The 14,529-nt window shown below is 54.2% G+C and overlaps 2 protein-coding genes across 2 annotated transcripts; one reads left to right on the top strand and one right to left on the bottom strand.

Annotated features, from left to right (window-relative positions):
- Positions 1-4,266: 4,266 nt before the first annotated feature.
- Positions 4,267-5,593, top strand: J4E86_011389 (uncharacterized protein; the record flags this gene model as incomplete). Its single annotated transcript, XM_051451880.1, has 2 exons — positions 4,267-4,744; positions 4,794-5,593. The coding sequence occupies 2 exons, from the start codon at positions 4,267-4,269 to the stop codon at positions 5,591-5,593; spliced, it is 1,278 nt and encodes a 425-aa protein (XP_051297011.1).
- A 1,528-nt stretch (positions 5,594-7,121) lies between these two features.
- J4E86_011388 (uncharacterized protein) lies at positions 7,122-11,356 on the bottom strand (the record flags this gene model as incomplete). Its single annotated transcript, XM_051451879.1, has 4 exons — positions 7,122-7,217; positions 7,604-7,969; positions 8,021-8,083; positions 8,231-11,356. The coding sequence occupies 4 exons, from the start codon at positions 11,354-11,356 to the stop codon at positions 7,122-7,124; spliced, it is 3,651 nt and encodes a 1,216-aa protein (XP_051297010.1).
- Between the last annotated feature and the right edge of the window lie 3,173 nt (positions 11,357-14,529).

The following is a 14,529-nucleotide window of genomic DNA, read 5'->3' as shown; positions in this document are numbered from 1 at the left end:
GCGAGATCAATTGCCATTCAGCCACTTCTGAATCCTTTTTTGCTATGTCCTTTGACCACTGTCACTAATGCATACTTGCTACTTGGGGGTGGTAATCTGGTATTTGGAAATGGGCGGAATGTGAAGTTCTGATGGCACGGAGTGTCCACTGGCCGTTGCCTTGATGGGTTGGAGGGGTGGGAAATGGTACTCTTCGCTAATCGGCGATCTGAAGTTGTTTTATCTCACGGTTGGGCAGGTACCTTGCGCCAAAAAGCCGTCATGGGAGCACCCGTTCGGAGGGCTGCCGATTGGTACCTCTCGCTTGTGGCTTGAACTATGTGCCAGCATGTCGTACGATTATGTGGTATGTGGTGGGAAGAAAAAAATCAGGGTGCATGTGTAGCTTCGCGCTAGAAAGCTCGAAGAAGTATCCCTGGGCCTGCTCGTGTGGGTGCTTTTTACGGGTGCGTCTCGCCATGTGTAGGCATACTTTGCGGTACGCTTACGGGAGCGGCGTGTCCAAGCACCATGTTTTCTCTTTCCGGGACTTTGTGTCGCCGGCTGTAGGGGTGCAATGTGTGTGCGTTCAGGAGAATTACGCGCGGTCTGTGAGTGGTTGTGTGGGAGATGATGTTGTGGCTGTAGCTTGCCGTCGCCGAAGGCAGGGTAATTTGCTTGTAATTGTTCTTTTTGACGTAGCGATGTTACCTCGAGTCAGGGAATACACATGCGGCTGTTTCCTGAGTAGCCTCTTTGTCTACTTTCGGGGCGTCAAGTAGCCGACGCATCGTCCATGTTCAAGGGTGGCGGAAAGTTAGTAGGTCGCCACAAGAGGACGCGCCTAGTTCGCGGTGCTTTGGCCGGACCGGAAACATCAAGTTGACGGTGTAATGTTGAAGTTGGCCTGAAGTGGAGACAGTGTCGTGATAGTGGTCGCTCCGTGGTTGCGCGCTGTGGAAGATGCGCTAACACAAAAGTCGTTAGTACGTGGTGCGCCTGGCGTCAACTGGTGTTCCACCACCTTTTCCCTTCCATCGCGCATGCACACTCCGCGAACCTCAACAGTGAACGCCATTTACCGTCGATCCAATACGAGCTTTTTGTTATCCTGGCATACACATACCTCCAGTGTGTAAATGTCATGATGGAAAAACCTGATTCATCCTCGGCCGCGCAGATGAAGCGGACCAGGCCACCCATACTGTACGTGACTATCTCGGGCGAGTGAATCTTTCAATACTCCATATTTATATAGAATTTCTTCAACTCAATCAGCAGTTGTGCGTGATAGTAGACTAAATTTGATGACAAGATCCCGGGACCAGACCTTCGTAACGATCAGCACCAGTGATGCCGACACGTACGAGGGGAAGCAGATATACCTGCTGCACAGAGAACTGCTATGCTCTCATTCTCCTTATTTTGCTGGTGCATTTAAGGGAGGGTTTCGTGAATCTGAAGACAAATCGATCCATCTTCAGGATGTATCGGCCTCGACGATGAGGCTATTTCAATTTTGGCTGTTAAAACAGTCCACCATCTGGTTAGCTGACTACATCGTTGACGACGATGACGACTCAAACAAAGTGGCGACAGATGAACAAGGTAGATCGCTCGGCATCTTGTAGGGTTTCGATCTTACCAAGTGACTAACGAATGTATAGCCGACGCTAAACTTGCGCCTTCCGCGCCCATATCAGAGCCGCGCCCAAGTTCGTCGAAACCTGCTGAATGGGTAACAAGAGAAGGTGAGATCATTTCTTGACCGGTTCCATAGAAGCTAATCCAAGAAGAGTTTCTGTTTCAAAGGAGGCACCCATATCTGAAAATACTGCTCGGTCTATACGCTTTCGCCGACAAATATGATACGCCACTGCTGCGACAGGATGTTATGACACTGCTGGTGGAACTCACGACTCACAATCGGCAAAACAGCGGTGTCAAACATGAGTGGTCATGGTCCTTGATCAGGACACTCTACAATGCTCTGCCCTCTACTTGCCCGCTTTGTCAGTACGTTGTCAAAACACGAGCGGCATATCAATGGCCCTCCCAAATGACCAAGAAAAAATATGAGAAATACCCACAATCGTTCTTGATTGATCTTTTGATAATAGCCGTCCCAATGAAAGGCCCCTCAACCCTACGAAATCTTAAGGAAGAACTCTCTGACTCTTGCAACTTCCACGAGCATAAAGACGATAAAAAAGCGATCGCGGTCTGCAAGATGAGACAGCAGAAAGAAGGACCCTGGTTCGCTAGCTTTCTGCGAGCATGCATGAGCGAGGTTTACGATATGGAGGAGGCAATGCTGGAGGCAAAATCACATGCGCAGGCCCAGGAAAACCCTGAGCATATGACTGACATGCCAGAAAAGAATGATCATGCAGCGATGCCCTTCTCTACCGGTGTTGGACTGCCCTCAAACTCGACCTTCTCATTCACAATTTCACGAGGAGTGGATGCTGGTTCAGAAATGGGGCCACCCGTAAGCAATTGGGAAGATGTGGAAGCATACGATGATTGTGAGATCTTGCTCCACGGTGGCTAAGCTGAGACTGTCGTCATCTCACGCGTCGACCCGTCTCCATAGGCCTGCTCTTACCTGGGTATATGAGTCGAGACCTTAACAAATCCATGTGAGGGTATTGACACCAGTCTGAACGACTACCGAGCTGCAATGTATTGGCCTTCTGTTCATGATCAATACTAGAACAGATGTTGCATGCGAAGATGGCAATAGGGCCGAAGACGTGTCGAAGTCGCGCTAGTCTCAAATAGTGGCACGCGTTACGCTTCAACACTTCCCGAGGTGCCCCGAAATCTCTGTTCAGCTCGTAACATCAGCACCTGTACCCAAACTATCCCTTCAGTCACAGCTCAATTCCCATATCTCTCCCCAAAGCTCCCGAGCGAGACTGGATCAATTCGCTGGCCCTTTTCAAAGTCACCATAATAACCATGGAAAATGCTGCTAAGAGACCAGCCGAAGCCCAACTGACCAGCCACAAGTCCAAACGTCCGACATTTTCGTGAGTCTCATCCAATCCAGCAAGCTCTAACCCGAATCATAACTATTGACCTCTCGATTGGTCAACCAAACTGATCCGTACCGATAGCACGATAAGCCAAGCGCACGTCACTGTTCGCCTTGACCTTGATGACATTGTCGTCACAGTTCACAAAGATATCGCATGTTTCTACTCAGGATATTTTCGCAAAGCATTTGGGGGTCCCCTCCTCGAAACAGAGGTGTGGTCAATAAGTTTGCCTGATACCAGGGCAGACATATTCCGCCTGTATCAGGATTGGCTATACGCGCAAGCCACACGGCATGAGAACTCTACCCCAATCGACTCTACGGAGAATGCGAGGTATAGTAAGCCTAACAGCAACCCTGACTGGCTGGTTCCAAGAAGTACATTACTGCGCTACTTGCTGCTGCCCTTTACATGCTAATAGCATCACAGATTACCGCCAGGAAACAGCAATTTCAGCTTTCTACGGCGACGTATTCCTCCGCTTGTATGTCTTTGCAGAAGTTTATGACGTGCCGCTGTTGAGGCAGGACATTATGACCTTGATGGTTGACCTTGAAAGACCCACGGGTATTCTGTGTCAGAAGATCGACAGAGACGCCTTAGAAAAATCTCTGCTCTCGAATTCACCGTTCCGAATCTTCTTGCTAAAGTGGATGGCCTTCGTCTTCGTCGGTTATCCGTTGAACACCACGACTGCAGCAGACATCAGAAAATGCTTCTCTCATGATTGGCTTGCCGAAGTGATGTGGATTATAGCCTCCCAACCAAAAGATCCACATCTACGTGAGCGTTTGTATGACGATGTAAAGGATAGTTGCGCATTTCACAAGTACCAGAACGATTGGGAGAAGATTCTGTGTCGACGACATCAAGCCTTTGACACCCAGTTCTACACCAACTTTCTGCGCAATATATTCAATCTCGTATCCGATCTCGATAAAGAATACGGAAGTCCGGAAACAAAGAAAAAGAGAGAAAAGGCGAAAGCCGGGGAACAGATCAGGGTGAAGCTAGAAGAAGACACACAGTCCTCGGGGTTTGAAAGCGCCGAGGAAAATTTGGGTGTAGAAGAGTGAACCGTAGATGTTCCTCTGACCAAGCACGGACTCAAGCTTCGTTGGTAGCCTACCGGCGACCCACGCAATCCGCTCTACCACTCTGCAACACCCCTTCGTGGACATCTTCCACGTACTATCTGCTGAACAAATCGTAGCCTGTCTCGATACCCATCACTCTAAGATACATGGCGACATTCGCCCCTCCCGCCCGCCTCGGCGACTTCATCTACTCATCCGTCCTCTACGCAGACCCTGGCAACGGAAACCACCACGGACGCGCGAGTGTCGCCGAACTTGCGGCTCTCCTCCGCCCGGAAGCCCCCAATCTCTATAGCAAGGGCCGGAAGCCTGAAGTCGCGACACCAGCGAAAGACCAGGTGTGGCATTTCTACTCCGCCCAACTCATTCACTATGGACTACCGGTCACCAAGGACAAGAATGCGGCGAAAGTGCGACTCCTGAATGCTATGAACCAGTTCAAACTTGAGGTACCAGCATGGGTTTTGAAGGTCGAGAGCGAACTGAAGGCTGAATGGGAGGCGGAGAACCGGAAATTGAAGAAGAATGGTGGTGCAGTGAGCAAGCAGGCGCCTAAGTCGAGCGCTACTAGCAAGCTAGGTCTTGGAAGCTCTCATGGTGTAAATGGCGGTGTCAACGTCACTGGTAGGCTTAAAGACCCCTGATATTTGACGCTGCTAATCCTATCTCGTAGTCAATCTGGCCTTGGGAGGTGCGTCGCTCAGCCAGTGTATGGACGCGCAGCAGGCGAGCAACAACATCCCAAGGAACCCAGCGCCAGCCAAACGCAAGTGCGCTGGTAGTACCGTCTCTAGCCCGGTAGCGACACCACAAAAAGTTGCGAGAGTCAAGAAAGAGCCAGCGCCAAAGAAAGCACCCATCAAGAAGGAGCCCACCGCCAGGCGATCTGTTCCCAATATCAAGAAAGAGAGCCGCGTCTCTGCGGCGCCATCGACACCCTCACGGTCCCGCATCAAGCAAGAGCAGTACCAGCCCAGCCCCGACCGAATGTACCCATCACCCCACATCAAGACCGACCCCTACCCGAACTACTACCAACCCTCGCCACCCCTCCTCCTCAGCGGTACCTACTCCATCTCCTGCGCAACCGCCAGCTCCATCTTCAACGACTACAACTTCGACCTCACACTCGCCCGCGACCCCTCCCGCGGTATTTGGTGGGCGACTTTCCGCTGGGGCGCTTGGGACGGTATCATCCAGATGAACCCCGGCCCCGGCGACTCCGATAGTTTAGGTCAACCCTGTTCGCTTGGCTGGCGTCTTCGCGATCTGGAGACTGGACAACTGACGTTTGGTCGCAAGTGTACGGGTTACATGACGTTCTCTGGTGATGGGTCGATGGAAGGGTGTTTGTATGAGGTACCTAGTGTTGGGTCGTTGGAGTTTGAGGGTATGAGGGTCTCTGGTGGGAGCTTGGAGGACGATCTTAAGGGGGAGTGGGATGGGTTCGTGGCAGAGGCTTATCGGCGTTGAGGCTGATGCAGGCGTGAGTAACGACTAATCGCACGAGATGCCCGTCATTATGGAGACTCAACAGCTTGTCTTCTGCGCTAGGAATTGCAGTGCACTGGTTCGCCTATTCTTGGCTTGTTGCCTACTTTTACCAACATTGAGAAGATAGGCCAAGGGCGAAGTGGCGTATGTCGTCAGCACAGTAGCGTTCAATCTCTATTAGTGTGTTCCCACGGAGGGCGATCGAAAAAACGTCTACCCATCTGCGCTACAGATTGCAATGCACGTTGTGGAATGTGCACGATTGGCTAGCATAGCTACGTGTCCAGAAGAGTGTACGCCTCGTATCATCCCACTGTTGTTCACATGTCCTGACCTCGGCTTTGGTGTAAAGCGTCCTACTCAGCCTTGAGCACGGCATATCTCACTTCACCAGCAGCAGCACCCAATAGAAAGTCAAGTTCATTCAGAACATTTCGCAATTAGCTCGACAGCTACGTATAATACACTACAAGTTTCTACAAGAAAGGTCCAAAAGCCATCTCTTTCTGCTCTTCCAAACCACTCGCTCTGGTATAACAAAAACTAAACAGGCAGGACAAGCACCACCCAACGCCAAAGGCAAGACTACCGCGCGGCATGACTGTCATCCTTTCTCTTAAACATGAACAAGTAAAGCGTCAAGAAACATGACGCCGGGAACGCTGAAGCTATCTACTGGGACACAAAAGAAATCATATGCGTAGAGCATGTAATATCCGAAACGTCAATCGAGCTGACCCCCTAGCGTTGCCATGGACCACGGTCCTGCGGATGCCGTACTCCGCTCGTCCAGTCCATAGGTCCTGTGGGTGGTCGAGGGTCGTGGATTGATCCTGGCCCTGAACTGGGTTGTGGTGGCGGTGGACCCCTCATATCTTGTCTTCCTCGCATGATGCTGTCCCTGTAGTGCGCATCTCGTGCATCGCGTTCGCGCATCTCACGTTCTCTTGAGTTTTGTTCAGCTTCTCTTCGCATATGCTCTTCTCGATTCATCGCTGCCTGGTGTTGAGCTTGAGCTTGGGCTTGCTCCTCGCGGATACGTTCCGTCATGCTGCGATCACGAGGATTGCGCATGAAGTGATGTTGTGGTTCCTCGGGAGGGCGCTGACCATAAAGAGAGTGGTTTGCTACCCCGAGAGACGAGTGCGGAGGATGCTGCAAAGGTGGAGGCTGACCGTGCTCCGGCCTAGAAAGCGGAGTCTGTGAGCGTTGCGAGAGGTATCCCCGATCTTGGGGTTGGTATCGCAGATCTTCGTGCATTGGAGGACCTGGCGCACGTAGCGTGGGGTTGGAAAGCTGTTCACGTAGATAGTCGGCCCTTTGAGACAACTCACGGCTGGTGTCGCGATCCGAGTGACGAGGATCAAAATCGTGGGCCTCACGAGGATCGCGAGGACGATAAGGCTCCGTCAGTCTACTCAACCCTTGAAAAGGGTGGGCTGGATGCTCGTTGGGCGTTTGTGGGTTCGAGTACGATAGGTTTGCGTTTGAGGCCTGCGAATGGTCGTTACGTCCGGATGAGTCCCTCTGCTGCTGTGCTATGTGGCTTGTCGACAGGTGCGGACTTGGCCGCATTCCCATAGGTCCAGGTGGCGGGACACCACTGCCCGGCGGATCAACTTGGGCGTATGGGTTCGGCTGCAAAATCTGCGATGATGCACTCAGTGCTTGCGCATGCTGTGCTGCAGTGGTGCTCGGAACACCATGTCGAGGCAACGACCCAGGCGGCCCACTCACGCTCGAAGTGCGCGAATGCGGATTTGGAGAGTTGTTGAAGCCGGCAAGAGGTGGCGGTGTCGGATTTTGACGTGGAGTGTTATGCTGGGAGAAGACAGAACGATGAGTGCTGAACATCCTATCGTTGACGTTGGGCGGCTGAGGCAGGCCGGTCGGTGTTGAAGAAAGCGACGTGATTTGTGGAGTCTGAGACAATCCTCGGTGGAACGGCTGCTGGGCTTGCCAAGTATCGCGCAGACTTGGCCTACTTACTGATGGCTTGTCCTCAGTCAAGTCGATTGGCCTGTTTGACGTTGCGTTTGCAAGTGAAGACTGCTGAGCATACGAGGCTGGACGGGTATACGGAGATTGAGCAGCCATAGAATCTTCGTAGAGCGGACGTCTTGACGATGACGAGTAGCTTTGCGTCGTGGGAGGAGGAGGCGCGATTGGTGCTGATTGCAGAGGTGTAGAGGTATGCGATGGCGGACCTTGTTCGCTTGGCTTCTTGCGTCTGGGCTCCTCAGGATCGGTGTCATTCAGCAAGGACATCAAGTTAGACTTGCGTGGTTCGACAGCCGGCTTTGTTACTGCAGGTGGAGGTGTGTTTTGCATAGGTGGTGGGCCGCGCTGAGGATGCTGTAATTGAGTGTGAAGCATCGCTTGGGGTTGAGCTGGGGGAAGGCTAACTGGAGGAGGATTCCTAGGCTCTTCTTTGACAGGCGGTGTAAGAATGGTCGACCGTGGCGGCAGCTGTTGCGCACTGTGGCTAGTACTATGACTCGGAGAATACACATCGGCCACCGTTTGGCTGAGCGATTGCGCTTGCGATGAGTGTCGAGAGTGCGAGAACGGCAACGGACGATGTTCTGGTGATCTCAGCCCAGAGTTCGAACGTACTGGCGGCATGATCGGCGGTGCACCACCGGGAGCAAAAGGTCTATGCTGTGACATCTCCTGTGAGATGCGACGTGTGTGTTCATGAAACCGGCGCTGAGCCTCCTGCTCCTGCTGAACTTCAGGTCTACCCGCAACGTCTCGCTCCTGAAAGTGAAGTCCACGATAGAGAGGCGAGTGGTGTTGCTCTTGAACGCGAGGCTGTGGAGGCGCATGTTGTTGCAATGGCCGGTGTGCCTGTTGGTTGCCTGCAGGTTGTGAAGGTGGCCGGGACTCGAAACGTGGAGGTAGGTCTTCGGAAAAGTATCCAGCTCGTGGCCCTTGCGGCTGCGACTTATGCTGCGACATGGAGTGTTGGTGATGATGCTGCGGTGGTGCACGCTGAGGGGGAGCGGGCGGCGACTGCTGTGGTGGTATCGAGGGTACAGACGCCAGGCTAGTCTCTGGTAGGGCAGAATATCCGGACGGAGGCACCATGGGCTTGCTCTGCACAGGTGCTTGGGCGATAGTGGAGAATCTCGAAGAAGGAGTTGAATGCGGAGGAGATAATTTGGGGTGCACAAGCGGGTTCGGAGGCGGAGACCCATGTTCAGGCGTAGGTGCGATGGGGCGGATAGGTCCCGCTTGTGTGCTCTCGTATCGTCTCTTAGGTGCTGGAGTCGGTGTTGGCGGTGGACCTAGATCATCACCTCGTTCCCTCCGAGCATCTGCCTCTTTTGCTGTCTGCTCCAAGTCTAGTTTGCCACTTTCGACAAGACGCAGATACTGGTTCTTGATCATAGTGTGCGTCTTGGTGCCCATATGGTTTGCAATTGCGATCCAGTCCGTGCCAAAGTGTGCAACATTCTTATCGAAGTCTTGTAACTCGGAGACGGACCAGTAGCTAGACGGGCCAGGTCTCGCACCAGCCTGTGTCTTCGGTCGATCCATAAGACTGCCAGGCAGGCCAGAAAGCTGCTGCAAATCACCGGCCAGCATCATCTGATCCTCCATAGGGATAAGTGGCATGGGTATGGGCATATCATTCATGGGCCGCTTGCCAAGGTCGTCCTCCATCTTGACTCCCATGTTCTTGTCCTTACGATCGACCTTGACAGGTGAGCCTATAGGAACGGCCGCGAGTGGCGTATTCTTCGCCTTCCGGCCAACCTTGTCCTTCGCCGGTTTTCCACGCCGCATGGCCTTTTCTTGCGTGTCGTCGGCGTCGGTTTGCCTGCGTGCTCGGCCTGGTATGGGCATTCCTGTGATCGGGTCGAACTCAGTTTCGGTTGGGCCAAATTTGGGTGCCGCATGGCGTCGAGGTCGCCCAGTCTCAGTGACTGGTAAGGGCAAACCGTCCTCTCCTGGTCCTTCGGGCCGGTCCATGTTGGCGATAGCTCCACGACCACGACCAACGGCTCCACCACGCTTCCTGGGAGCCCGAGCTTTGCGGAGTTTACCCTTGTATTCTCTGCCCCATTTGGTAGCGTAGTAATGATTGATACAATCCTTGTAGGTACGTTCGGTTCCAACTTCTTTGTAAAGAACTTCGGCCAGCTTACCCCACTTCTTTGCGTATTGATCCTTGTAGTTATGTACCATGACCCTGTGTTCCTCGGGGGTGAAGTCATCCTCTGGCGGCTCATAGTGAAACACAAAGATTCCTTGACCGGGTTCGCGTTGGAAGTTAGTGTCGATGAATCTTCTACGCTGAGCCTCTGCCTCGGTAAGTTCCAATGGTAGATCGGCTTCCTTCTCCGGATCAGCCATGGCTTTGCGTGGCTCTTTGTCTTTCTTCCCTAGCTTTTCCTCTTCCGCAGTCTTTAAAGACTCTTTGATGACAGCTTCCAGATCAAGCTCAGTAGCCCATCGACTCGCGTGGCTCCTCCGGCCTGTAGGAGCGAGCGACCCATCCAGAATCCCTGTCATTGCAGCATTTTGTACATCGGGAGTGACAGCCTTCAGTGTTGGTTCGGCTGACGGCTGTCTATCCTGATCGTCTTGATCGCGCTCTTCGTCCAAGGGACGGATGGACACACGCCACGCTCTATACGTAGCTGCGTATCGTTCGAGAATCTGATCAGTGTTAAGCTCAGGCTCGATGCTCTTGCGTAGTTTGCTTCGAATGGCGTTCATGATATCGTCAGATAGGTTTGGTCGGTCTTGCCCAATGTCCGATAGAGGCGTTGGCGGGCCTGAGCCTAGATAGGGCAACGAACTGAGGTCGGGTAAAGTTTCCTGCTCTGCAGAGGTCTCACGTCGTAGGCGAAGCGCCATCGTTGCGGGCGCAGCCGACCTCTCTTCAGTCTCCTCTTTGTCTTCCATCTCGACATCCTCGGACTCTTCCGCCTTAGGTGTCGGTAGATCTGCCGTGATACTCTCTGGAGCGGGTTGAGTAGTGGCTGGTTCCACAGGACGTGCTTGCACAGGTGAAAGATGTGACTCTTCCTGCTCCTGGGGAAAGGGTGTGCTTGTCTCTTCGACGGACACCACATCTGGCTGTGTCTGAGGAAGATGCTCGACATTGAGGCATGACAGCAGAACAATCTCCTGCAAGGGGGTTGTAGCGCGCAAATGCGGAGCACTCAGATCGACCCGTTTGGCCTCTAGACGTGCTCGCTCTCGGTTGTATTTCGCCTCAGACTCAGCGAAGTCATCCTCGTCAAGATCAAGATCATCGTCAGAGTCTTGCAGAGCTTCCGGGGCGGACGACGCAGCCGACATGGGTGGCTTGGCCATTCGAGGTGACGCTTCTGCCATGACGACATCAGAGTGTCGCCTAGTCTCGATCGGAGTAGGTTTAGGTGAGGGAACTACAGGACGCTCTGCGGATACCGCACGTTCTCTCGGTTTTTCGATGTCGGTTTGAATGCGTGAAAATGATGGCGATACTGATTTTGCTTGCGAATTACGCTGGATCTGTGTAGCAGAGACGCTATGCTCGAGTCGAGGGGCTTTAGGGGCAGTACCGAATGGTCGTTCACGATCCTCAGCCGGGAATTCGCGCTTGGTTGGCACCGACGGTCGGCTCGAATTGAATCCAGGCCGTACCCATTGCATGCTCTTAGGGCCGCCGCTCAATGGGCCTCTAGCGGGAGGGAAGCCAGGCCTGTCCGATTGCGGATAGGATGAAAGTGGCCTAGGAGCCATCGGAGTGCGGTCAGCTTTGGGGCCCGTAGGTATATTCGCTGGTAAGCTTTGCGGGGATGTGTTGATTGTAGAGCCTACTCCGCCACCATTACGCGGACCAAACCCTGAAGGATTCGCACTGGGAGATGCATCTCGAGGAGTGTACTGTGGTAGAGTTGCCCTTGAGAACGATGGAGATACGTTGACTCGTGCCGCTTGAGGAGCTGTAGGTGGTGCACGCGGTCGTGCAGCAGGACCTTGTGGAGGCGACTTCGCAACACCTGATGGCGCAGTAGGAGCGGTTAGTGGAGCTGATGGTGCCATGGTGGGAAGTTTAGGAGGCGCAGCCATTTGGGGCGAGATCGGGACCTTGGCAGTCACATTATCTGAGCCTGGTACATCAGTGGCCTGAGATGGAACAACAGTAGGAGGAATAGAAGGTGGTTCCATACGTGTTGGAGCCGGATGGGACACTCTGCTTTCTTGCTTTGACACCTCTCCAAGCAGTGGACGATCCGGCGCCCGATCAGCTTTTGGCCCAGTGGGTGGTAGTGTCGAGAGGCCTGGGGGAATGGTTGCCTTTGGTGCAGTCGGGATTACTGCCGCCTTCACAGGAGTAACAGGAGCAGCGGGTGTGGCAGGACCGACAGAGGTGTTAGTAGTGGAAGCAGGAGTAGGCTGAGCAGGCTTCGGTGGTGCTACTGTCGAAACGCTTGGCTTGTTGTCAGAGATGGGCGCCCTCCAAACATTGGACCCACCGAAGGCTGGAATGGAAGCAGGAGGCGATGAAGCACGCGGAGCGTACCTCTCCCTGGACGCTTCAGCGCGGCTGGCCAGGAGAGCCTCGTCTTTCCCTGGCTCCCGCCGAGGATCCTTGGCAGAGAGAGGATCGATAGCAACAGAAGATCGTCTTGAGTAAGTATCTCCCTGAGGCCCTAGCCTGTCGGACGGAGAGGCGTGGTGAGATGAGTGCGGGGTTGGCCCCGTAGGCGTACCAGGTAGATGCCTCAGATCAGAAGGGCCCGGACCTCGGTGTGTGTCCAACGCCCGTAGTCCTGGTTTCGCAGCACCTGCTGGGCCGATGTAGGAGTCGTACTCTCTGGGGAACCTTCGATCGTCACGTTCTCTCCTGTCGAAATCGCGATCTTCCCGAATGTCTCGCTCCTGGCGCCTTGGGGGTGTCCGACTCCGCGGCCGATATGTCCGTTCCGGAATGCGATCACGTGAGTCGTGGTGTCTTTCCCGGTCATCGTTGTGGAAGTTTCGACCGCGCCCAGAAAACCCGCCTCGTCCGCGGCCAATGCCTCCGCCACGATACGATGAAGCTGTGCCGGGGAGTGGGGGGTCAGAGTAGGTGGAACCAGCTGAAGGGGGGCCGTCTCGTGAGTTTCGTCGTGCGCGATTGACATCCAAATCTCGCGGTACAAAGTCCCTCTGATCGCGCGGATCTCTCGAGTCCCGGATAGGTGAGCGCCTTGGTGGGGTCGGCCGTCGCTCGCGTCGATCAAAGTCGCGGTCTCGGTCACGATCTGCCCTCCAGGAATTTTGGGAGTTGTGTGGAAACCCAGGACCGCTGCTTAATGGTGGCGCAGTACGTAGTGGTGTAGCTTCACCTCGGCCAGCAAATCCTCGGCCTCTATCATCGCGTGGCGCTGCAGATGCACTTGATGGTGGACCCACTGGCGGGCCACGTGGCGCATCGGAAAGAGATTTTGGACCTTTCGGAACTTCTCTTGAGAAGCCGCCAGGCTCTGCATTTGGTCTAAAGGTTTCGTTACCCCTTGGGGGGTAACCGCTACTAAAGTTGGATGGTCTTCGATCTCGATCCCGGTAGGGCGGCGACCTGTCGCGGGGATATCTGCCGTTCTCCGGATACCGTGAAGCAGACATGTTGGTGGTTGCTTACTGTACAAAGAACTTGCGATTGCGGCATGGGCACAGGTAAAGGTCGTATGTCAAAGCGGGTTGGAAATCTCGGTCGTAAGCGCAGGCCCGGATCGCGTGCAGTGGTCGTAGCAAACGGATGGTGCAGAAAAGAAAAAGGGTTCCTTTGATGTACCGTTGTGTGTAATCTCAAGAGTGATCGCGCGATTGGCCGGCGAATTGTTGTGTCCCAGGTTAACGTCAACCACAGGGTGTCAGTCGAGGTTCGTGTTTGCAAGCCGTGGTAGACGAGGCGCTAGCGGCAAGGCCCGTGCTTCGAAACCAGGGAATTAGGGAAAGCGCCAAACCCCGATCCGTGGTGGAACAGGTGCAGCTGCTCGGCGCCGGGAGCTGAGATTCGATCTGCTATTGTCGCCTTTACGCCCAAAACGCCCGTTTCGTGCCGCAAACGCGTCAAACTGGCCCTGGAGGTCAGGCAAAGTCGTCTGGAGATAGTGGAGAGTGTGAGAAGCGCGCAGCGGTCAACAAAGGCAGTCTGGCGCCGTGTTGAAGATGCTCTGCAGCCCGTCGACGTGGCGCTGGGTCTCTTTGTGAGGGAGGCCTGGGCACGTGAGGCAGCACCTTGTCGATGCTGGGAACGAAGAATGGAGTGGCTCTTTAGCCACGCTGTGCGCCGCTAGGCCGTGGCAGCATAGTGTCGTGGAGAGGGTCGTTGTCGCAAGGTAGGTGTGATGATGAGAAAGGGAACGTCGAGGAGACCAGAACACGAACGAAGCACTGACACACCCAGCCATGACGGATGCCTGCAAGTCAAAATGGACGCCCCGGCTGGCCTGCAACGGCCTAGCGAGGGGAATCCATCCAGACATGACAGCCGGTCTCTGATTGGTCCGCAGTTGGACATTTCGATTATCTGCAGGGGTGGGCAGCCGCTGGTTTTGCTTCAGATTCCAGCCCTGGCTCCACTAGGGGATTTGGTGACGATCCCAGCCCGGGCCCCTTCACCAACACGGACAGACACCGCTGCACGGCAGATGCTGGACACGACGCACGCCTGGAGGACCGGCTGGAGTATTGTGCGATGATGCGACATCGTGACCCTCCCACACGTTGATGACAAAAGGACTGGCAGTCTCCTTAGCTGGATCGACCCGAGAACTAGCCTCACACGAGCAGGGATTAGACTGCCATGCCTTAGCTCCAATCCACGGGTGCCCAGGTGTGGGGGCTTCTTTTTCCTCAAAATCTGCCGCCGCACCGACTCACAAATAGCACAGTACGAGAGTTGCAACCGTCCAGAGTACGTCGAG

The sequence above is a fragment of the Alternaria arbusti genome, assembly GCF_024043155.1.
Source record: "Alternaria arbusti strain BMP 1465 chromosome Unknown scaffold_33, whole genome shotgun sequence".
NCBI lineage: Eukaryota > Fungi > Ascomycota > Dothideomycetes > Pleosporales > Pleosporaceae > Alternaria > Alternaria arbusti.
The sequence above is the reverse complement of the archived record's forward strand: the minus strand, read 5'-3'. Positions and strand labels throughout refer to the sequence as shown.